The 23,004-nt window shown below is 47.6% G+C and overlaps 2 protein-coding genes across 4 annotated transcripts in view; one reads left to right on the top strand and one right to left on the bottom strand.

Annotated features, from left to right (window-relative positions):
- Positions 1-450: 450 nt before the first annotated feature.
- Positions 451-1,482, top strand: LOC129331359 (corticoliberin-like). Its single transcript, XM_054981881.1, has one exon. It carries the CDS (start codon positions 548-550, stop codon positions 962-964), a length of 417 nt encoding a protein of 138 aa, XP_054837856.1. The 5' UTR covers positions 451-547; the 3' UTR covers positions 965-1,482.
- Positions 1,483-4,458: 2,976 nt separating this feature from the next.
- The window catches only part of LOC129331397 (tripartite motif-containing protein 54-like), a 60,006-nt gene continuing 41,460 nt past the window's right edge, over positions 4,459-23,004 (bottom strand). The window contains exons 9-11 of one of the 3 annotated variants that reach the window (XM_054981933.1): positions 19,850-20,080; positions 13,077-13,195; positions 4,459-4,846 (exon numbers count right to left, since the gene is read on the bottom strand). In XM_054981933.1, coding sequence (XP_054837908.1) covers positions 13,094-13,195; positions 19,850-20,080 — 333 coding nt within the window. In that variant the 3' untranslated portion in view covers positions 4,459-4,846; positions 13,077-13,093. Of the gene's footprint in view, positions 4,847-11,134; positions 11,389-13,076; positions 13,196-19,849; positions 20,081-23,004 lie in introns of those variants that run through there. The other 2 variants (XM_054981934.1, XM_054981935.1) reach the window with 2 other exon arrangements.

Below are 23,004 nucleotides of genomic sequence, written 5' to 3' on the forward strand. Positions count from 1 at the left end.
GGGGTCCCCCAGATGATTTGGCCATACATGCATCTAGGAGGCGATCAGATTAGGAGAGCTGCTATACCTGTGGAAGAAAAAAAAAACATGAAATAACATCAGTTTGATTGGATAACTTATACGCCGCAGAAGATCTTTCACCTCCACCACCCCTCTTCGGAATTGTACGTGAACTGTGGGACTCTTTAAAGAACTATAGTGTATTCATTACTAAATTTTGTATACCCTGTGTGACTGGTTCATCGACCTATATTTGCTATTGAGCGATAGCTGATAAGATGATTTGTACCCATTTCTTAATAAGCTCCTGGTAATCTGAATTGTTGTAAAGTGTGAATTTGCATTTACCTTTTGCACTTGTACTTTAGTAGAGTTATTGATATTGTCGCATGAAAGCAATTTGTGTAGTGCGTCAATGACAGGGATCGGGATCTTTGTTGGTCAGCATTAACCCATAATTGCCCTGTTTGTTAGCATCACCTGGAGGTTGGCAACCCTTCAGGGAAGTAATGCGTGTCTGGCTTCTCCCCTAGGCGCCGCAGAGACCATGATGGCCAGGATGGTTCCCACCGCCTCCTTCCTCGTCCTCCTCTTCCTCCCGCCCAAGTCCTGCCTCCCCCTGGAGTGGCCCAGGCCAGCCCCGCCTCGCTTCACCCCCGTCGGAGCGTCCCCCCGCGGCCAGTGGCCGAGCCTTTGGGAGCCGGAGGACGAGCCCTCGAGCCCCGCAGCGGACCCAAGGCCTCTCCAGTCCTGCAAGCCCCCGGGGCCCGCGCACCTCTCCCGGCAGCAGCAGCAGCAGCGCGCAGAGCGCTCGGCCCCCTCCAGCAAGAGGCGCGACGGGCGGCCCAACTCCCTGGACTTGACCTTCCACCTGCTCCGCGAGTTCCTGGAGATGTCCCGGGAGGAGCGTCTGGCGCAGAAAGCGCGCAGCAATAAGATCCTGTTGCACAACATAGGCAAATGAGGGGGCGGGGCCTGGGGAGGGGCGGGGCCGGCTTCTCCTTGTACAGTTTCCCATTTTATTCTTGCACCGGCGCAGTTGAGGGGGGAAGGTAGCAAAGTTGCCAGCTCCAGGTCGGGAGATTCCTGGAGATTGGGAGGGCGGCGCCTGGAGAAAGCGGGGTTTGGGGAGGGGAGTATAATGCCATAGAGGTCACCTTCCAAAGCAGCCAGCCTCCCGTCTTGCCCTTCCATACTCGTGCTGCCACCTGCCAGTGTGTCCCTCTGCATTTGCAAGCCCCCCCTCAACAGCTGCAGTCAGACCTACCCACTCTAGGGGAACTGATCTCTATGGCCTGGAGATCAGTTGTAATTCTAGAGATCTCCAGCCACCACCTGGAGGCTGGCAACCCTAGAGGAAGGTGGGATTTTCTGGACTTGAGCCGGATGCAAAGATTTCCTCCAGAGGATGGGTTGGGAAAGAGTCGTTCCAAAGATTGTGTCCAGTGACTTTGCCCCAGTGATGAAAGAGGAGCACGTTTCTGCCAGAACTTCCATCACATTTTCATTTCTGTCCATGACAAGAGCTGAGCTAGGATGTTAATGATAGCAAGTTTTTGAGGTCTTTCATTCGTCAGTCCCCATAAGCGACTTGATGGCATATAACATGCATGCCTTATGCAGCCCCATTGAGGCCCCTGGCTCTTTATTGAGTAATATGAGCAAAGAAAAGGAAGGGTCCTGCATCAAGAACTCGATAGCAGGGCCAGTTCCAAGTTAGAGGGGTGCTGCGCAGACACTACTCGGCTCCCCTTCTTGCCCTCCCACTTACATGCCCACACCTGCCTCTGTGTCCTTTCTTTGCCCACACACCAGCTCTCCCACGACCTGCAGTCACAGCTGCCCACACTGCCTGCATGCCCTTTCCCCGATGGTGGTGGATGCAGCTAGGAGCGCCACTTCCAAGGCCACCCAGAACACTGATGCTTCATGCACTGCCCACATGCCCTTCTCCAGCAGCGCTAAGCAACATAGGCAGCTGGGAGCAGAAGTGACAAAGCACTCACAAGCAGGTAGTGGAAGGGTGTGAGCGCAGGCCTCCAAGGAGCTGAGCGATGAATTATCAGTGGGCTCTACCAGAACCCATGGGGCCTGGCAGCTGCCCCACATCAGTGTACGTTGACACCGGCCTCGGTCTACAGTCTAAAGCTTGGCAAGGTGGCAGTAAAAACATGGGGAAGTCAGTAATGAGAGATGAAGTTATTTTAAGCCATCTGCCCATCTTGCTTATCTGCTCCAATGGTTGTCCTCCAAGGCTCACAGACAGCTTTGTTCACCAGTACCCTCAACCAAAAGATCCACTTTCATTTCCAATCTTGGCATGAGGCCTGCACCATAGGGGGCCTTGCAGCTTGCCTGTTCCTCTAGCAATTCTTTCAAGGTGGAGAAAAGCCACTGGTAGCATGAGAGCCACCTGTGACTCCTGAACCACTGAGTTTCACTGATCTACTCTAACTGAAAGCTGCTCTCCAGGGTCTCAGAAAATGAAAGGTCTTTCTCCAACCTTGGTCTCCGAGACCCTCTTCTTGGAGATGCCAGAAATTGAGCTGGGGACCTTTTCGACATGCAAAGCTGGTGCTTCACCCCCGAACCAACCTTGGGGGACAAGGGAGCGCTGTGGACACTGAATGTCAGTATGTTGGCACTCCAAGATCCATGATGAATGTTGGCAAATGCATCCTCATGGAACTTCTGCCATGATTTCAGCAGCCTCGGGAGGTGATGAGCTCCCCTCCGATGACAGTTTTCAAGAAGAGGCTGGATGAATATTTGTCAGGGATGCTTTAGGCTCATCCTGCACTGGGTAGGGGGTTGGCTGAGAAGGTCTGTAAGGCCCCTTCCAACTCTGTGATTCTGTGATTCCCAACATCTCCTCCCCGTCCTCCTTGTCAACAGGAAGCATTTCTCCCATGCTCTCTACCAAGCCCTCTGACTACCTACAGAGGAAACGGAAGAGAGGAGAATGATGTAAGCTTCTCTGGATCCCCCTGGGAAGGAAGATCCGGGATAAGTCATGTAAATAAATAAACTGTCTCAGTCACTGCCCAAGGTCTGTATCAATATGCTCTAGCATAGTAGTTAAGTGGTTGGGTTGTGAATCAGTGCTCTGATGGTTCAACTACCACTCCTGCCATGAGCTCTGCAGGTGGCCTTGGGTGAGCCCCTCCTCTCAGTCCCAGCTCCCCAGTTGTATTGAGGGGATAACAATCACACTGATTTTGTAGCATACAAAGCTGCTGTAGCATAGTGGTTAAGTAGCCGGGCTGTGAATGAGCACTCTGCTGGTTCGACTCCCACTCCTGCCATGAGCTCAGTAGGTAGCCTTGGATGAGTCACTCCTCTCAGCCCCAGCTGTATTGTGGGGATAACAACACTGACATTGTTCACTGCTCTGAATAGGGCACTAATCTGTCTAGAAGAGCTGCTGTAGCATAGTGGTTAAGTGGTTGGGTTGCAAATCAGCACTCTGCTGGTTCGAATCCCACCACTGCCATGAGCTTGGCAGGTGGCCTTGGGTAAGCCACTACTCCCTCCCCAAGTTGTATCGTGGGGATAATAATAGCATTGACTTTGTTCTCCGCACTGAGTGGGATATTAATCTGTCTAAAAGAAGCACAGTTGTATTATCATCATCATTAGGTAGCCTAGCTATTTTTTAAAAAAAGGCCTGGTCTATTCCTCTGCTTTTAACAGCAGCTTGATACACTAGAGTCACTGGGCGAAGGATGTCATAGCACGGAAACACCAATTAACATCTGCTGATTACGCTACTGTCAAAGGTACAGGAGCAAGGGCTGGTGAAAAGAGTTGGCAAACCGCAGCCCATGTCTCACCACCCTATCCTTTTCAAGATAAACTTGCAAAATCAACATTGAAACAATACTAACATGCCCTGCGCTGGCACCCAATTGGACACAGGGGTCAGAGTAATGTAAGTTGTAAAGCAAACTGGGTAACCCTGAACCTGTTACATTCTCTCAGCCTAACCTACCTCACAGGGTTGTTGTGAGGATAAAATGGAGGAGGGAGAATTTTGTGTTCCTTGGAGGAAGGGGAGGGTACAAATCAGCTGCCGTGGGGATTTGCACGTCTTTCCAAAGCAATGGAATTGAGCGGGGGGACTATCCCTTTGATGGACATGATCAAAGGAGCAGAGGCCCTTCAACTGCCCATCATCTCGCCTGTGATCGGAGTCTGCTCAGACTGTACAGCTTCCGTATGCGTTGTCCTTGGGTGCCGCCGTACAAGCCTAGCATTTCTTCTCCAGCTCCCAGGTCTCCCCGTGTGATCCTAGCAAACTGTGCATTTGTGCAAAAAGGTGCCAAACACCTCCCTGCTTTTCTCATCGGCCTCCGTTTTGCAAGTCCAGCAGTTCAAACCTCCTGATCCAGATGTGGGCCAGCGCGCACTTGGCCCTCGCTCTCCAATGGATTAAAACTACCACCAAACTTGGCCATGTATGTGGAAGTGTTCTGAATAAAAGTTTTATTTTAATATGTCTGCTGCCTTAGAAAGCTGGCCTTAGGCACCCTCTACCTATCCAAACCGCACATTCAGGGGGGGGCAGGGGGAGAATAATGCTGATTGGAAAATATTGGTATACATGTTATAAACAGTTCCAACCAAGAATACTTAGGAGTTGAAGATTATGAAAGAGAAAGGATGGAGGGATGGAGGGATGGACGGGCAGGATTTGAGGAAGAAGAACTTGGAAGATGGAGGGCTTGCTCGCTTGCTTGAGTCATCTGGAGATCTCTGCAGGCTCCGTTAGGGCGCTGCGCCTTCTTTGTGCCTCTTTCTTGTGCAAGGAGGGCTGCATGATGCGCACAGGTGTCAGGGGTCAGACCTGATGATCAAGACAAGAAAGAGCCAAACGTAACAAGGATTCAAGAATACTGAGACATGTGCTGGATAGCAATGTGGCAAGCTCAGGGAGGGGGAGTAGTTCAGACAACAGGTTTTAGGGTTATCTGGGAGGTCCATATGCCTGGGTCAGACCTCCCAGATAACTCAGAGTCTATTCCAATCAGAAACTAATGATAATAGTCTCTGCTTCCAGCCCCACTCCCCTCCCCCCCACACGCATTCCTGACAAACTACAGAGATGAGAGGTACAGTTCAGGTAAAGCTGCAGCAAGAAAAGACCTGGAAGCTCTTTGCAACGTCCAGGGGTGCTGAATCTGCGATTGCGTTCTCTTAAAGTTTCAGAAACAGCCCTTTTGGTGCGTGCCAGTCTCAATTGCTCTCGCGCTGCATCATGGTTTAGAATGAAAACAAACCAATTAACTGGAGAAGTCATTTTCACAGTTTCAGACAGATTTGGGTGGGAGGGATTTGTCACAGGTGTTTGATCAGGAGGGTGGGTTGGCATGGTGAGGGTTGAAATATCAGCAGTATAAGATCATCATGAAAACACATATTGTTTGCCAGCAGCACAGAAGAAACTGGCGCACTTCCCAACAGCAGACTCAATAAATGCCATAGGGAATCTGCACATTTACAGGACCCTTCCAACGTAATCAACAGCATATCATTTGGGGGATTCAGTAAAACTTTCCCACAAGCCCATGAGTGAAAATTTAATATCTTTTGTGTCCCGCTGCCTTATCATTCTTGCTTGCTCTTACTATACCAATCCAGGAAGTATCATATTTTTTTCCGTCTCATGAAATTTCAAGTTAAATGCTAACTGGTCTTATTGCCAGACAAAGGTTGCCACCTCTGGGATACAATATTTGATTGGTTAGTTGGCAACGTCACTCCTGTTTTTTTAAAAAAGCAGCAGCCAATTGAATTTACAGGGTGCCAACGGAAGTGAACAAAGGGGCCAGATTAGGGTTGCCAGGTCCAAATTGGGAAATTCCTGGAGATTTTGGGGGTGGAGCCTGAAGAGAGTGGGGTTTGGGGAGAGGAGGGGCCTCAGAATGGTATAATACCATAGAGTCCACCCTCCAAAGCAGCCATTTTCTCCAGGGGAACCGATCTCCGTCACCTGGAGATCAGTTGTAATTCTGGGAGATCTCCAGCCACCACCTGGAGGCTGGCAACCCTAGGCCAGATCCTGCAAAACAAAGAGCCTCTTGCATCAGGGGGAAAATGCATCATCATTCTAGAGCATAGTGTCATCTCTTAAATGAATCTTTGGGATCCTACACAAGGTAAGCAAGACGGGGTTCAAGAACACTGCAGTTCTTCAAAAGCTCCATTTTTTCACCCAAGCATCCCAGTGTAAGCATCTGTAGCTATTTAGCCAATAAAGCTCTAAACTGCTTTGACACCTCCTTCAATGTATGCCAACATAATTTTGGACTTCCACCAAGGATTCTCTTTTAACTAAACCCTCCATGTTTGTGTGTTAGTATGGGTTGTGTTAGTACGGGTATAAGCAGGGTCGTATTATCCATAAGGCTGACTAGGCCGAAGCCTAGGTCAGGGCCATATTATTCATAAGGCTGACTAGGCCGAAGCCTAGGTCAGGGCCATATTATTCATAAGGCTGACTAGGCCGAAGCCTAGGTCAGGGCCGTATTATCCATAAGGCTGACTAGGCCGAAGCCTAGGTCAGGGCCGTATTATTCATAAGGCTGACTAGACTAAAGCCTAGGTCAGGGCCGTATTATTCATAAGGCTGACTAGACTAAAGCCTAGGTCAGGGCCGTATTATTCAAAAGGCTGACTAGACTAAAGCCTAGGTCAGGGCCATATTATTCATAAGGCTGACTAGGCCGAAGCCTAGGTCAGGGCCATATTATCCATAAGGCTGACTAGGCCGAAGCCTAGGTCAGGGCCATATTATCCATAAGGCTGACTAGGCCGAAGCCTAGGTCAGGGCCGTATTATTCATAAGGCTGACTAGGCCGAAGCCTAGGTCAGGGCCGTATTATTCATAAGGCTGACTAGGCCGAAGCCTAGGTCAGGGCCATATTATCCATAAGGCTGACTAGGCCGAAGCCTAGGTCAGGGCCATATTATCCATAAGGCTGACTAGGCCGAAGCCTAGGTCAGGGCCATATTATCCATAAGGCTGACTAGGCCGAAGCCTAGGTCAGGGCCGTATTATCCATAAGGCTGACTAGGCCGAAGCCTAGGTCAGGGCCGTATTATTCATAAGGCTGACTAGGCCGAAGCCTAGGTCAGGGCCGTATTATTCATAAGGCTGACTAGGCCGAAACCTAGGTCAGGGCCGTATTATTCATAAGGCTGACTAGGCCGAAACCTAGGTCAGGGCCGTATTATTCATAAGGCTGACTAGGCCGAAGCCTAGGTCAGGGCCATATTATCCATAAGGCTGACTAGGCCGAAGCCTAGGTCAGGGCCATATTATCCATAAGGCTGACTAGGCCGAAGCCTAGGTCAGGGCCGTATTATCCATAAGGCTGACTAGGCCGAAGCCTAGGTCAGGGCCATATTATCCATAAGGCTGACTAGGCCGAAGCCTAGGTCAGGGCCGTATTATCCATAAGGCTGACTAGGCCGAAGCCTAGGTCAGGGCCGTATTATCCATAAGGCTGACTAGGCCGAAGCCTAGGTCAGGGCCGTATTATCCATAAGGCTGACTAGGCCGAAGCCTAGGTCAGGGCCATATTATCCATAAGGCTGACTAGGCCGAAGCCTAGGTCAGGGCCATATTATCCATAAGGCTGACTAGGCCGAAGCCTAGGTCAGGGCCGTATTATTCATAAGGCTGACTAGGCCGAAGCCTAGGTCAGGGCCGTATTATTCATAAGGCTGACTAGGCCGAAGCCTAGGTCAGGGCCGTATTATTCATAAGGCTGACTAGGCCGAAGCCTAGGTCAGGGCCGTATTATCCATAAGGCTGACTAGGCCGAAGCCTAGGTCAGGGCCATATTATTCATCAGGCTGACTAGGCCGAAGCCTAGGGGCCCCTCAGAGACTAGGGGCCTGTCAATTTTTTTTGCTAAGGCACACCCCCACATAAACTACAATTAATTGAATCGCTTATATAACCTCTATTAATAAGATAACTAACTGCTTCCTTAGTGAAATGAAACAAATTGACTCATTAAAACAATTATCCATAAATTATATTTTTTTAAATAAATAATAAACATTTTATTCACTTCAAAATATTACAGTATTGAACAATTGTACCCCCAAACTGCTTTCCTGAAGAGTTCTACTCACACAATAAAAATATTTTTAAAAATTGTGAACAGAATTCTTCAGGAGACCCTCAAATTGGATATAGGGCTATGCACTGCGGTCTAGTACCTACCGTATCAGGGTCAGGCTGTCAGCTGTAGTGGGGAGAAAGACTGACGTGCCAGAGGAGGCCTGAAATATCTGAAAGCCTAGGGGCCTGGCCATGGTTTAGTATGGCCCTGGGTGTAAAAAGAAGAGTTACTGGTGGCCATTCCTGGTTATATAGCTCCCTCCCACTAACGCTTCGCCAAAGGCCAAACCTGAGCACACATTGGAAGCATCGGTTTGGAAATGTCACCTGTCTGGACAAGAGTTGGAGCCAGGGATTCCTTCAGAAAAGAAGGGTACAAAATCTGAATTATGTTTCACCGGTAGGAGAATTTTTTGTTTGTGAAGTTGTTCCAAAACTTTAGGACAAGATATGACGTTAATCTAAAATGTCCTGCGCACACACTAAAGAAATCAGATGATATGTAAATACACGGTCTGATCTTTCTTGGGAGGGAAGGCAGCATGGTGTAGCCCGATCTCGGCAGATCTCAGAAGCAAAGCAGGGTCAGTACTTGGATGGGCGACCACCAAGGAAGACTTTACAGAGGAAGGCACAGGCAAACCACCTCTGCTTGCCTTGAAAGCCCTTCGCTAGGGTCGCCATCAGTTGCAACTTGATGGCACATACGCACACATGCATCCTTCTTGCCAAAAGCATCCTTGGTTGGACATTATAGAATCATAGAACCATCGGGTTGGAAGGGATCTCCAGGGTCATCTAGTCCACCCCCCTGCACAGTGCAGGAACTACACCCCCGCCCCACGCACACATACACACCCAGCTTCATGCTCAGAAGATGGCAAAACACTGTCAGGATCTCTAGCCAAACTGGCCTGGGTTGAAAGTAAAACATACACCTCTGGATTAGTGGCACCTTAGACCCACCAGATTTCCAGGGTGCAAGCTTTTGAGAATCAGTGCTCCCTTCTTCAGACAACAGCCTCTTGAGTAAAGAACTAGACAGCTCATCAGTGATGCTGCTGTCTGAAAAGCAGTGGGAACAATCGTACTTGTCAGACATGAACACTCCAGTGGGTGAAACAGGTTTTTTTCCCTAGGGCTGTTGAGTCTGAACCCTCTATTAGAGGCTCTTTTATTTCCCCCTCTATTGAGACATGCACATTTCATGGCTTCCTTACAACAGCACAAGCCTTGAAGTGGCTCAAAACAATCATCTCTCTTTCTTGCATCCTAATCTTAATGCAAATGAGGTGTGGGCATTTTTGTTTAATGGCATTCAGCACCCTGCAAAAGATTCCACGGGATAAATTATGTGTGACAGACGTAAAAACCAAATGTAATATCGCAAACCCCACACAATGGCAAGATGAAAGAAAGAAAGAAAGAAAGAAAGAAAGAAAGAAAGAAAGAAAGAAAGAAAGAAAGAAAGAAAGAAAGAAAGAAAGAAAGAAAGAAAGAAAGAAAGCCTTAGCTGGTTTTCTTAAATAGAATATGAATATGTATTGTCGAAGGCTTTCACGGCTGGAGAACGATGGTTGTTGTGGGTTTTCCGGGCTGTATTGCCGTGGTCTTGGCATTGTAGTGCTACACCTCTGAAGATGCCAGCCACAGCTGCTGGCGAAACGTCAGGAACTACAATGCCAAGACCACGGCAATACAGCCCGGAAAACCCACAACAACTACAGAATATGAATATATTACAGCCTATCACTATATCTGAGCAACAATGGGGCTCTGGCCAAATAGACACTCTTCAATATTGTCTATTTGAATGCAATATTCTAAACGTGGCAAGAGACAGCTGGATCAAGCCCTATATCCAGGGCCCAGGAAGTATAGAGGATAATTTAAGGATTCTTTTAGCCTGGGTTGGATTTTAGTACTACTTTAGCAGTAGCCAAGTTTCTCTCCCAATTGGTTAAGGAAATAATTTATTAAATTTTTAATACTATACAGATTATATATTAATTTATTACATTTATATTCCGCCCTCCCTGCATCAGCGGGCTCATTAAAAACTTTCCCTTTTAATTCTAATTCTAGTGTGGCAATGCCCAGAGCTAAATAGGCTGCATGAGCAGTATCATCAAAGTAAAGTATATCTGAGCGAGAGTCCAGTAAGATATGAGCAGGGTGGCCTTGGTATCTGAAGAAGTGAGCTGTGACTCATGAAAGCTCACGGCCCTACCACAAATTTACTTCGTCTTATAGGTGCTACTGGACTCTTGCTCTTTTCTGCTGCTACAGACAGACTGACACGGCTACCCATCTCGATCGATCACTATATCTAACAGTGAAGTGGCTGGCTCCTATGCGGATGCTGAAAGTCTCATAAAGGACCCACCCCACAGACAAGGTGAGAGTTTTAACCTAGAAAAACAGGAGTTTGCATATTAAACAAAAGTGTGGAAACTCTCTTAAAGTGTCCCGATCAGGATCCCAAAAGTGCAGAATGCCATCAGTGCAAGAAGAAAGGGGGAAGGGGAGGAGCAACCAGTCTGCTCAAACCCCTGAGAGTTTAAATAATCTGGAGGGATTCCAAATGATCCCCCACCCTGGTGACTCCATGCAGGGCTTCAGCTTGTACATTCTCTTTGTGCCTCCCCAGTGGTTATGTGGAAAAGAAAAGGAGCCAGGTGAACTGGGCGGTTCTCATCATATATCTGCTTCTGAGCATCCACAGCACCCATCGTTAACAAGTTGCAAAAACATTCCTCCAGCCGCCCAAATTCAACTCTTCCAGTTCCAGTGAGTGAGCCAAGCAGGCACTTAAATTTCACCTATTTGAATTAAAGGGATTTAAAGTGCTTCACTGCCTTCCACTTTTCCCAGCATTGTTGACTTTTCAAGAGAATCTTGTCTTCTCACGAGGTGACCAAAGTGTGATAGCCTTAGTCTTGTCATTTTAGCTTCTTCTTTTTTTTAATAATTTTTTAAATTAAGCTTTATAACATACAACAAATAGAAATCAACGATGAACATCAACTGTAACTTTTTAGCTTTAGGGATAAAAATTTTAGCTTCTAGGGATAATTCCGGTTTGATTTGATCTAGTACCCACTTATTTGTCTTTTGGGCTGTCTATGGTATCCACAAAGTTCTCCTCCAGCACCACATTTCAAATGAATCCATTTTCTTCCTGTTACTTTTCTTCACCGTCCAGCTTTCACATCCATACATAGTAATGGGGTGCAGTAGGAAAAGAGGAAGACCTAAAACGAGATTACTTGACTCAATCAAAGAAGCCACGTCCTCCAGTTTGCAGGGTATGAGCAAGTCTGTTAATGACAGGACGTTTTGGAGGTCTTTCCTTCATGGGGTTGCCATATGGCAGAGGCAACTTGACGGCACATCACACACACGAAGTGCTTCTCTCTGACAGAACTGGCACCTTGCTGAGCTTTTCCTTAAGGGGATGGGAGGAGGAAAGAACCTGGTGGCCTGTAATCCCAGACTACAGACTGTTGCACCAATATAGATAAAAGCACATGGCAATAATCAATACTAAGCAACACTAGGTCATGCACTTGTATTCTAGATGAACTTTCAAACTTTGCATGAACCGTCTGTGTGGGTTTTTTTAAGTGTTAGGTAATTCTAACAGGAGTGCTTTAATCTTTTGACAGTTAATTAAAATAGTGGACTCTATCGAGATTAATGTTCCTTTGTCAGAGATTCAACCAATAGTGATCTCTTAACTCTTTCTGACATTTCTCAGAGATTTATAGTTTTGTTTTGCAAGTTGAACGTCATTTTTTACTAATTGGAAGGTTATACAATAGAAATTATGAATATTCAATGAAGCATTAAACCAATTATCATTTGTTTGTGCTATCACGTGAATAGATCTTAGATATTTGCATATGATATCTTTTAAAAAGGCAAATTCAGATAGAATGGCAGAGCTCTGATGGAAGAAATCTCTTGAGAGAATTTAGGTGAGAATTTATCTTTACCTATGCATTTCACAGAAACTTTGATCCTGTTAGACTTAGAATTAATTAGGAAATGTTAGCAAACTTATTTCTCATTGCCTTTCTGTGTTCTGTTTTTATAGGATTTATATTAATAACCATTTATATTTTAATTACTTGCTTAATAAAAAAACTAGGGTGTATTTTCAATAAAGTGAAATAAACTCTAGACAGGTGTCTGTGTGTTCGATAAGGAGTTGCAAAGCAATATCGAACCCTATATAGAATAAATGTACTGATAACGGGTGGTTCAAAGAACTTAGATGTTTGAAAGGTCTGAAAACTAATTGCTGAAAGCTTTCCAAGAGAAAGATACATCTTTCTTTTGGTTAGTGGAAGCTTGGTTCAGACATGGGCAAAAGCTCGTTACAAGACCACCCAAAAGGGGAAAGTGTTGGCTAATAGAGCTGAGGAGATTATTCCAGGCACTAGAAGTCTCTTCCTCTGTAGTTTCGGGGGGGGCAGGGGGGGTAACTATGTTGGTCCACAGTAGAAGAGCAAGATATCCGCCCTCCCCGCCCCTGCCCTCAGCAGCAACTTAAGGACCAACAAGAGTTCCAGGCTTTTTGAGAATCAAAGCTGTCTTCATCCAATACCTTCCTGAAAGCATATATCCTGGAAATCTTCTTGATTTTTAAGATTCTACCAGACCCCAATCTTGCTCTTCCTTTGTAGTGTGTGGCTTGGCTCACTTGCTTGAGCTTTCTAGAGGTATTTATGCTGCAGGCACCCCTTAGTGGCACTCCTTCATTCTCCCAGCTTTCCTCTTGGCACTCTGTGGCCTCAACTGTGCGGGCTGAGTCTTGACAGTGCTGGACAGCCCTCTTTTGCTGGAGATTCAACAACCGCCCCTCCAAGCCTACACAGCTGTGACAGAAGACAGAGGGATGGTCAACAAGAGGAGGAGAACCAGGTTCCAGCCTTACCATTTCATCCGCCTGTCTTACTCGTGCAGCCAAAGGGTAGGATTGAACCAGCTGCTGAGGAGTGGCTCGATGATCTGCACATTTCTCCCTCCATCAGCACTGGGATCAGACGCTGGACCCTGGAAAAGCAGAAGGGTGGGTTCAGAAAGCATTTCGCAAGGCAGCAGGCTAGAGAGACAGAGTTATGGTAATTACTGCATCCAACAGCATGGGAGAGCAAAATATGTCCAATTGGGGGGAAATAGGCCTGGAGGCTCAAACAGGACCATGTAGTAAAGAGCACCTCGGCAGGCATTCCGGTGGGTTCACACAAACCAGGGTTTAATGAAGCTAACCATGGTTAATTGGCTGCACGAATGCAAGCCACCACTCTAACAATGGTTAATTCAGTTCCATCAGACCAGGCTCGGGGTTGCTAACCACAGTTGGTTTCATGCTGTATATGAACACAGAATCCTGGTTTGATCCAGTTTTGTTTCTCACAGATGCTCCGTGCTCATCCTGGCCACAAAGGCCCTTGTCAAGAGAGGCTCAGAACTGAAATTGCTTTTGCCCTGTACCAACTCTCCCCGGGAGGCTGCCTTTCCTCGCCCTTCTCTCTGAACCTGCCCAGCAACAATCACCCCCCCACACACCTTTGAAGGAAGGAGAGAAGCCTGAAACTGTGAGGCTGCCTATGCAGGGTCGCTGCTCCTCTCAGCTAGTGTGCAAAGATGAGCTAGGCGCCCTGACTCTCGGTGCGTACAAACAGCAGGTCCTACCAAAAATGTTGGGGCCTTGCGGGTAGGAATCTCCAACTGACTTGCACTCCGAATCCAGTGCGATGATGCGGGGGGGGGGGTTGCATAGGCCCTTCTACACTAGCACATTTTCTCTTGGCTGTAATAACTAGGGGCGCTGCATCAAGATGCAGCGCAAGTTCATCCAGCAAGACAGCATCTATTTGGGGCCACATCCTGGATTGTCATGGCCACACAGGGCCCCGTCACAGCTGGCTGAGGCCCAGGGAAGCTCTCTATAGGCTGCCACCACTCTGGTACAGGTTTCCTCGGAAGGGCCCAGAGCACCCAACCGACCCCTTTCGGTTTACTCTTTCCCAGTAAGTTTTATTTATTATGTGACTGAATGAGGCGTGAGGACCTAGGCAGAATAATAAACAACTTCATTTAACAGATTTATTAATAACTGGTGTTCGAAACTTTGTAAAATACAGAGAATAGGAAAGGTTGGTGAATAAACAAACTAACACACCCTAATGCATCTAACTAGGCTGTTCTTAACCGTCTCCTAGCAACTGGCTTCCAATTGTCTCCCCCCTTCTGGATGAGGGATCCCTCTATCTACAGCACCCTCTCCTCAGCTCTGCTTCTTAGGGCCAGGTACCACCCCCTACTTTCCTATTGGTGCAATTTTCCCCTCAGAATCCCCTCTTACCCAATCACAGGGGCCAAAGGGAACCTGGGGAATGTAGGCCCTGCAGTCACTTTAGTGCAGGCTTCCCCAGAGTCACTAGGCCTTACTAGGCCCACCCATAGGGTTGCCAGGTCCAGATTGGGAAATTCCTGGAGATTTGGAGGGCGGAGCCTGAAGAGGGTGGGGTTTGGGGAGGGGATGGGCCTCAGTGGGGTATAATGCCATAAAGTTCACCCTTCAAAGCAGCCATTGTGTCCAGGGGAACGGATCTCTGTTGCCTAGAGATCAGTTGTGATTCTGGGAGATCTCCAGCTGTCACTTGGAGGCCAGCAAGCCTAGGCCCTGGTAGGATTGCCATCCCCCCACTTGGGGCAGGGGACCCCCGATCCCACCCTTCCCAGCCTGCTCCCACTTACCCACCTGGTGGGGGGGGGCACGTTCCTGCACCACGAAAGCAGGCGATGGTGGTTAAAGCAGGCCGCTCTCAATGCTGCCGCCGCTGCTGCCAGCATCGCCCGCTTACGCCGCCGCTGCTTGCTCTCGCAGTGTGGGAGCTGCAGCGCTGGCAGTGGCAGTGGCAGCAAGAGCAGCCCACTGTCGCCAGCACTAGCGCCTGCCGCTGCTGCTTGCTCTCACCACTGCAGGCTGCTTTTGCCAGCGCTGTGGCAGTGGACAGTGCTGGCGACAGTGAGCCGCTCTTGCTGCTGCTGCCGCCGCTCCCGCCACAAGCAAGCTGCAGTGGTGGCGGCCAGGAGAAAGGGGACACAAGCATCGTTTCTCCCCTGTGCGTGGCGACGCCAGTCCCAGAAGTGCCGTCATCAGATGCGCGCGAGAGAGAAGTTTAAAAAAGAAAACAAAGGTAGGGTGGGTGCCAGGATCCCAGTCCCCCCACCTGGGGACACGAGGGACCTGGAAACCCTAGCCCCAGGTGGCCACAGATGCACATAACCTCAAATGAATTCACAAGTTGGGGAGACAGTGGCAGCCAAAATAGCCAAGGAATGCCTAGCAGGGAGGGTGGCAGTTCCCTTTCATGCCCCTTTCTTTCCCAATCTCTGGGTATTGATGGAATAGGCGACTCAGCAGGCCTTGGACGTTGGGGGATGCTGCATGTCTCTCTGTGTGTATGTGTAACTCTCTTGATAGTAAGGGTTGTCTAAGCCTGGAACACCTAGGGTTGCCAGGTGCCCCTACCCTCCAGGTGGGAGGTGGGAGGACTGGTGCTTACCTTTTCTTCACAGTTCATGTGCGTGCTCCCAGGCAGCATGATGATGTCACTTCTGGGAAGTGACATCATTGCCTGGGCAGCAGGCCACCCTGGGAGTGCACCCGTGCTCCACAGGGGCCCAAACTGGGTCTAATCTGGGCCAGATCGGGCCCAGATCTGGCTGCTGTGGAATGCAGGAGTGCACTGCATAGCCTGGGAGCGCAGCTTGGGAGGCGCATTCCCTCCCGCTGGCCAGGTAGGTGAGGGCAGGACATGGAAGATGGGAGCGGGGGATCCCCCGCCCCGCAGTGGGGGACTGGCAACCCTAGGAACGCCTGCTGACTCCTCGGTCTCTGTTTCTCTGGGGAGATTTCTTCTTCTTGCCTCATGGCCTTCCAAAGGGGAAGGATGTATTTCTCAGAGCTTTTGCCATGAAGGCATCATCCACAGACCCACTTGCAGCCTCGCAGCCTGACTATTTGGCCATGGCATTTATAGGGACAGTGACTCTTTAGACTAGGAGTCTTTCTTTCTACTCCAAGATATTGCCATGAACAGAATCTACCACAATAAACTGTAAGCTCTGTCTTTTCTACTGTTTGATTGCCTAAGGATTAATTACTACACATTGAGTAAAACGCTCCTGATTAAGTAATTCTGCTACCAAACTATTTCTAATAGGTATCCACTGGGAAATTTCTCAGAAATTTGGCCAGTCTGCCTCGCTCTAGTGGGATCGAACACGCATGAAGCTGTATTATATTGAATCAGACTATTGGTCCATCAAAATCAGTATCGCCTGCTCAAACTGGCAACAGCTCTCCCGGGTCTCAGCTGGAGGTCTTTCACATCACCTGTTCCCTGGCGCTTTAACTGGCAGTGCTAGGGAGGGACCTTCTGCTTGCCAAGCAGATGTTCTACCACCGCGCCACAGCATGCATCAGTGTGCCCTCTCAGGAGCTCACAATAGAGCTTTTGGGGGTTCCAGGCAGACTTTTGCCCAGGCCCAGAATCTCTTGCCTGCCACACCACACAACACCCTCCCCACACCATCCCTTAAGCATGTACAAGAAAGTGCCTGAACGTTTAGTTTCATTCAGCTCTCAGCTCTGCAAAAATCTTTAAAGATAAAAGGTGTGGCTCAGTCTGGAAGCATTGTTAAGAGGGGAAGAAGAGAACAGAGAGGCTAGGAATAGAATCACAGTGAGCCATTTGCCGGGAGATGAGGTCCAAACAGGTTTCTGAATCACACACCCTCCCTCCCAGGTTAGATCATTGCTGCGAATGTTGCCACTCTTAATGCCAAACGTAGCCTGGTGCGATGATGCAGAAGAAATTGTGAGTGCCCTTCTAGCACATTTTCCTCCCTGTGGCTAAAATCCAACAGTAGACGAAAATGCATAAAAGCAACAATTATTGCGGGCCTGGGGGAAGAAGGAAGAGACCCACTGTTAGAAATGGGGCCATTATGTGCTATCTGTAGCAGGAAATCCATTACTGCAATTTTAACCTTCCCTGAGGACACACTTCCTCCTATGAGTGTACCAAAGACGCTAATGCAATATTAGCCATGTCTTGCAAGGGAATGTAAAGTGTGCCGTCGAGTTGCAGCCGATTCTAGGAGACCCTATGAAGTTCCACCATCAAGACAGGAAGTGAGTAGGAACAGTGTACCATTTGCTTTCCTCTGCATAGCAGCCCTGGTTTTCTTTGGCAGTCTCCCATCCAAGAACTGACCCTGTTTGGGCTATTAGGGCCGCTACGAGGGAATGTATATCAGTATAAAATAGTTTAGCATAGCAGAGGTTCGTTGTAACACCTAAGAGTGCTGTTCAGATTTCAGCAATGTTGGGGCAAAGCAATGCCTAAACGTGTGTGTGGGTAGGTGGGTGGGGGTAAGATACAATCAAGCACAGAGGCCTACTCTTGGAGATGTTCAAGATTAAAATCCCCTCTCCAAAAGAATGTATTTTAAGAGCATTCATTATGGGTTTTTTTAATTATGGCTTAGGTTGAGACAATGGATCCACCTGGATTGAATCGAGACGTAGGCTTCCTGTCTCATTACCAATGCTGATTTCTCCACACCCACTACCCCTCAGCATACCCCACCCTATCCAATCACGCCTGCTGTTGACATTAATCGGCTATTATCATTCAGCTTCTGTAATCACTCCACGCCCCAAGATATAAGGACAGATGGACTCACATTCTAGCTGCATCTGAAGAAGTGAGCTGTGACTCACGAAAGCTCATACTCTGCCACAAATTTTGTTAGTCTTATAGGTGCTGCTGGACTCTTGCTCTTTTCTACTTATTATGGCTTGTTAGAAGTACGTCCCTTCATTACAGACAGGAATAGAGAGACACTTATAAAGTCCCAGCTCTCATGGCAAGAATCTCTACTTGACTTCTAAATGCTCCATTCCACCTCCATTTCCACCAGTGTTGTACTCATCATAGATGCAGACTGTTCCCAATTTTAAAGCCAGAAAAAACCTTGTTCTTTAGATTGAAGATATATTGGGCGAAGGAGCAGGCCTTTAAACAACCGCAGCATGTGAAATAGCAGGTTGTGTCTTGCGTGGCACCTCCATGCACATATGCTTGCATTTAAATGCATTTTCAATAGAGTCTATACATCCACCCCAACTCCAAGATTTAATCTAGGAGACCCCTGGAGAGGGAGTTGAACCCTGAAGAGTCAAGAGGCAAGCTACTTCTTCTTGCAAAGTTTTAACAAGGTACTTCCAACGACCAGAGAAGGGGGCAAGAGAGAGTCTGTAGAGTAGTTAGCAGGGTTGCCAACCCCCAGGTGAGGCCTGGGGATCACATGTTATTACAACTGATCTCCAGGCCACAGAGATCAGTTCCCCTGGAGAAAATGGAGGCTTTGGAGGGTGGGCTCTATGCCATTGTATTCTGCTAGGTCTCTCCCCTCCCCAGGCTCCACGCCCCCCCCCAAACCTCCAGGAATTTCCCAACCCAGAGCTGGCAACTGTAGTGGTTAGTGTGCTGGACTAGTAATCCCAACTCAGCCACAAAACTTGCTGGGTGTCTTTGGGTCAGTCACTCCCCAAGAATGCAGCATACTTTGTTCATGGCTTGGTTTCATGGCTTTCACAAGCGTCCTGCTTTAGTATTAGATGTAATACTAATAGTAATAGTATATACTAATATTAGTAATACTATTAATTAATTTAATAGTATTAGTAATAATTACTAATTAATTAGTAATAACTAATTAGTAATTATTACTAATACTAATACTATAATAACTAGTAATGCTAATAGTATTAGATGTAAATCCTGCCCCACTTTCCTCTAACAGGGGTCAAAGGCAAATCACAACACCACACCCACACCCCACACACACCCACACACCAAACTATTTTTCTAAAAACCACCAAAAAGATTAAAACCAAATAAAACAACATATTTCCGAAACATGTTTTTCCGTAACAGTTTGCAGAGACTGGCTCTGGGATCCGGTCTGGGAGAGAACGCTGCCCAGTTATGGTGTCGCTACCAAAAACCAGATTCCTCTTTCTCTTGTCAATGAAGATGGGATCACACAGAAGAAGTAACAAGGGTCAGAGCCTCAGAAGAATAATGACTCTCCTTCCAAGGAAGTCAACAGTTTTACAGTTCCGAGTGGGTAGCCGTGTTGGTCTGCAGTAGAAGAGCAACGTTCAAGTCCAGTATCACCTTAAAGACCAACAAGGTTGCCAGGTATAAGTTTTTGAGAGTCAAGCTCCTCTAGTCAGATACCTGTTTTACAGTTTGTCCCACTTCACCTCGCTTTTAGAGGCTTCACCCCTTTCCCTCCCCAGACTGGGATATAAAGGCTCAAGGATCTCCACTCCTCTTTGTATCTGAAGAAGGGAGCTCCAACTCTCAAAAGCTTATACTGTGAAAATCTTGTTGGTCTCTAAGGTGCCACTGGATTCAAATCCTGCCATTTTACATTGAGCATGTTTGGGAAGGATAACAGGCCCCAGCCGATAGTGAGACGTTCTTACGGGCAGGACCCTCAATACTTGTGCTCTAGAGACATCCCCTGCATACAGCTTTTCAAAGCTTAAAGACCAATAGGCCTTGCAAAGAACAATATGGCAATGACCTCAAAGAGAAGCCCCTTGGAGATGCTGACCTGGCTGACAGCAGACGCAGCTCCATTCAGAAGAAATGCGTTTCCAGTTTCACCACCTTCCCCTGTCCCCGAAGAGCTGTCCGTGGCGCTGAAGCCTTCTCTAGCCACACCTTCCACTTTGGGTTGTCCCATGTCAACCACACTGTTACTCTGCAAAGCTCCCTCTGCCCCAAATGCTGGTAAATCTGAGTCTGCAACATGGAGCTCTCCATTCACCCGAGCGTCCTCTTTCTAAAAAAGCAAATTCCAGAAGGGAGGGAAAGTTGCCATCACAGGAGATCTAGATTTTTGACCAAATAACTTCTTCGTTTTATAACTGGTTTTATAACTTGGTTTTGTACATATGTACCCCTATGCACTACTGTGCTTCATGTTGTCTATATGTCAGTCCTAGAATGGATTACGTTCTGTTTCTGCATTTCTTCAACTCTGTATTGGATCCTTGCTAATGGTATGTCTTTGTAAACTTATATATATATTTACCCTATGGCAGGGGTGGGCAAATTGTGGCCCACGGGCCACATGCGGCCCGCTACAGAGTTTTTTGTGACCCGCCAAGACAGTCAGAAAAATCCGCCTTGAACCAAGATTTCCTTCCTGTGCGCGATATGAAATTAGCACAATAAATAAATTGAATAAAACTACCACTATTTTATTTAATTTATATTTATTGATTTTTATGATACAATTGATACCTTTTCTGAAACGCAAAGTTAACTAATGAATGCAATCATTTAAAAAGGTGCAGCCCTCCACCAACCTCCGCTCCCACAAAGTGGCCCCCGAGCCAAAACAATTGCCCACCCCTGCCCTATGGCATTGTTTATGGCAATGTCCTTGATACTGTATGGAAATGTACTTGACACTGATTGTACTAAGCTCATACTGTGTAATCTGCCTTGAGTCTCAGTGAGAAATGAGGACTATAAATGACATAAATAAATAAATAGAACTGATATCTCTTAAAAAACAGCCAGCTGATCAGTTAATTAATTAGTTAGTTAACTTCATTTGTACTTTTATCTTTCATCCCAATGGAGACTCAAAGCAATTTATATTATTCTCCTCTCCTGCATTTGATACTCTCATCAACCCTGTGAAATTGACATAATTCTCTAGGAATCCCCCAAATCTCTATTGTAAAAACCATAGAGTGTGTAACTGGCCCAGGGTCACCCGTAAGCTTCCATGGCAGATTAGAGATTTAAACCTGGTTTTCCCAGATCCTAATCTGACCATCTAACCCTTACACTACACAATGGTTCTCTAAAGAGCTCTTCAGTTGAGCTCAAACCTCTTGAAGGAACCAGTTGCCGTATCAACCTCGCCAGATCCCAGCATAAAAGGTTCCCAGTTCTCCAGGCTTTCACAGGCAACTTCGGGCAATATTGAGCTCTGGCTCCTGAGCTGGTGGGCAGCTCCAATTTATCATGATCTTCAATGCCAGTTTGAGCCCCTGAGCCTTCATCCTCCATTTATCCTCACAACAACCCTATGAGGTAGGTTAAGCTGAGAGTGTGTGAGACTGGCCCAAGGTCACCCAGTAAGCTTCCATGGCAGAGTGGGGGAAAAAAATACAACGGGCTCTAGAAAACCAGAGCTCAACTTCACGCTCCCTTGATTCTTCGCCAAAACACCTCTTCTCCAAAGCAAAGAACCACTCCTGTCTTTCCTCCACTTCACTGGAGCAGGCGATGCTAGAGAAGACCCCAGGAGACACCCCTTTGAAACTGCAGGGAGCAGCCAATCAGAAATAGCTGCCCCTTCCAGAACAAGAGAGCCAACTTGAGACCTCCAAATTGTCCCCATGGCAGCCATTTTGTCACGGGTCCCATCTCCCTTGAAAGCCGTTTCCTGATGGTCCCCCTTCCCATTCTCAACATTCCAAAAGGAGCCCTAGACTTGTGCTCTAGTTCCTTTATCTAGGAACAGGAGCGGAACCAAGCCAGGTTGCTTCTGCACCATCACCTCAAAGGAGAAGCCATAATTTTGCTTTCTCTTGGGCAGGCAGGGGAGAGCTGCAGTAACAGCCAGCTACTCCCGGGACCCTTGCCTCTTGAGGCATCCAACACAGCAGATGTGACGAAGCAGGTTGAAGAAAGGAAGCGGCGTAGCTTAGTGGTAGAGTCTTTGCAGAAGGTGCCGGGTTCAATCCCCAGCATCTTCAGCTAAAAGGACTAGGCAGCAGGTGATGTGAAAGACATCTGGCCGAGACCCTGGAGAGCCACTGCTTGTCTGAGTAGACAACACTGACCTATTAAAACCAATATTCTGATTCAGTATAAGGCAGCTTTGCGTGAGCTTTCTGCCAGCCACAGCAATGAAGAGCTAAGCTAGAAGTAACACAAAGCACATATCCAAAACAACAGCTGTATATTCAGCCCCACTTTCGCTGTGCATAATACCTAGTCGAATGAGCCAGTGTCAGGAAATCATGACTGTCTGCATTTCCTTGCTCCCCTGCCAGTGGCATCCAGTGATTTGCAAGATGACTTCATCAGAATATGGTATCCTGAACTAGGCATTGCTGGAGATGAGGAATTAAGAGACCGGGACTTCCGGTTTGGGATTCATGGAGGTCTAACGCAGCTCCATTTGTGGAGCTGACCGGATTGCCGTTTTAACCGGCCGGAGGGGTGAAAATAACCCGCGGCCGACTGCTCTCAGGCGGGGAGCAGGCAAAGAACGCTCAAGACCCTAGGGTGAGCTAGATCTCGGACGAGGGGGGGCTCTACACAAGGAGTCTCCCCCCCGATCCTTGAGGTCCCACCTTGCGACGGGTCGGCTATAATCTCTGCGGCAATTTTGGGGCCAATTCGGCTGGCATAAGACCTACATACCCAAGCTTCGATCGGGGAGGGAAGTCGAGAGGAGAATTTAAGATCGAAACAGCGATTACAACCCGAGAAAGCTGAAGAGAAGGTAAAGATCGCTATCTCTTGAAACGGGACAGATTGACAAAAACAGAGAGGAAAGAAAGTAGATTTTTAAACTGCAACAGACTAGTGAAAAGGAGGTGAAGACTCGGCAGGAGTTGTATTTTAAAAGAGACTAAGTTTAAAGAAGTTATTACAAAAATCGGACTATTGTTTTGAATACCTGTGGTTTTGGAGCTGTGGGAAAAAGACACCATCGCGAGACCTGCTGTGGGAAGA

This window comes from Eublepharis macularius, chromosome 5, assembly GCF_028583425.1.
Source record: "Eublepharis macularius isolate TG4126 chromosome 5, MPM_Emac_v1.0, whole genome shotgun sequence".
NCBI lineage: Eukaryota > Metazoa > Chordata > Lepidosauria > Squamata > Eublepharidae > Eublepharis > Eublepharis macularius.

Bases quoted from the DNA above. Each gene is read 5' to 3' on its own strand.
- LOC129331359 (XM_054981881.1), top strand. From the start codon at position 548: ATGATGGCCAGGATGGTTCCCACCGCCTCCTTCCTCGTCCTCCTCTTC.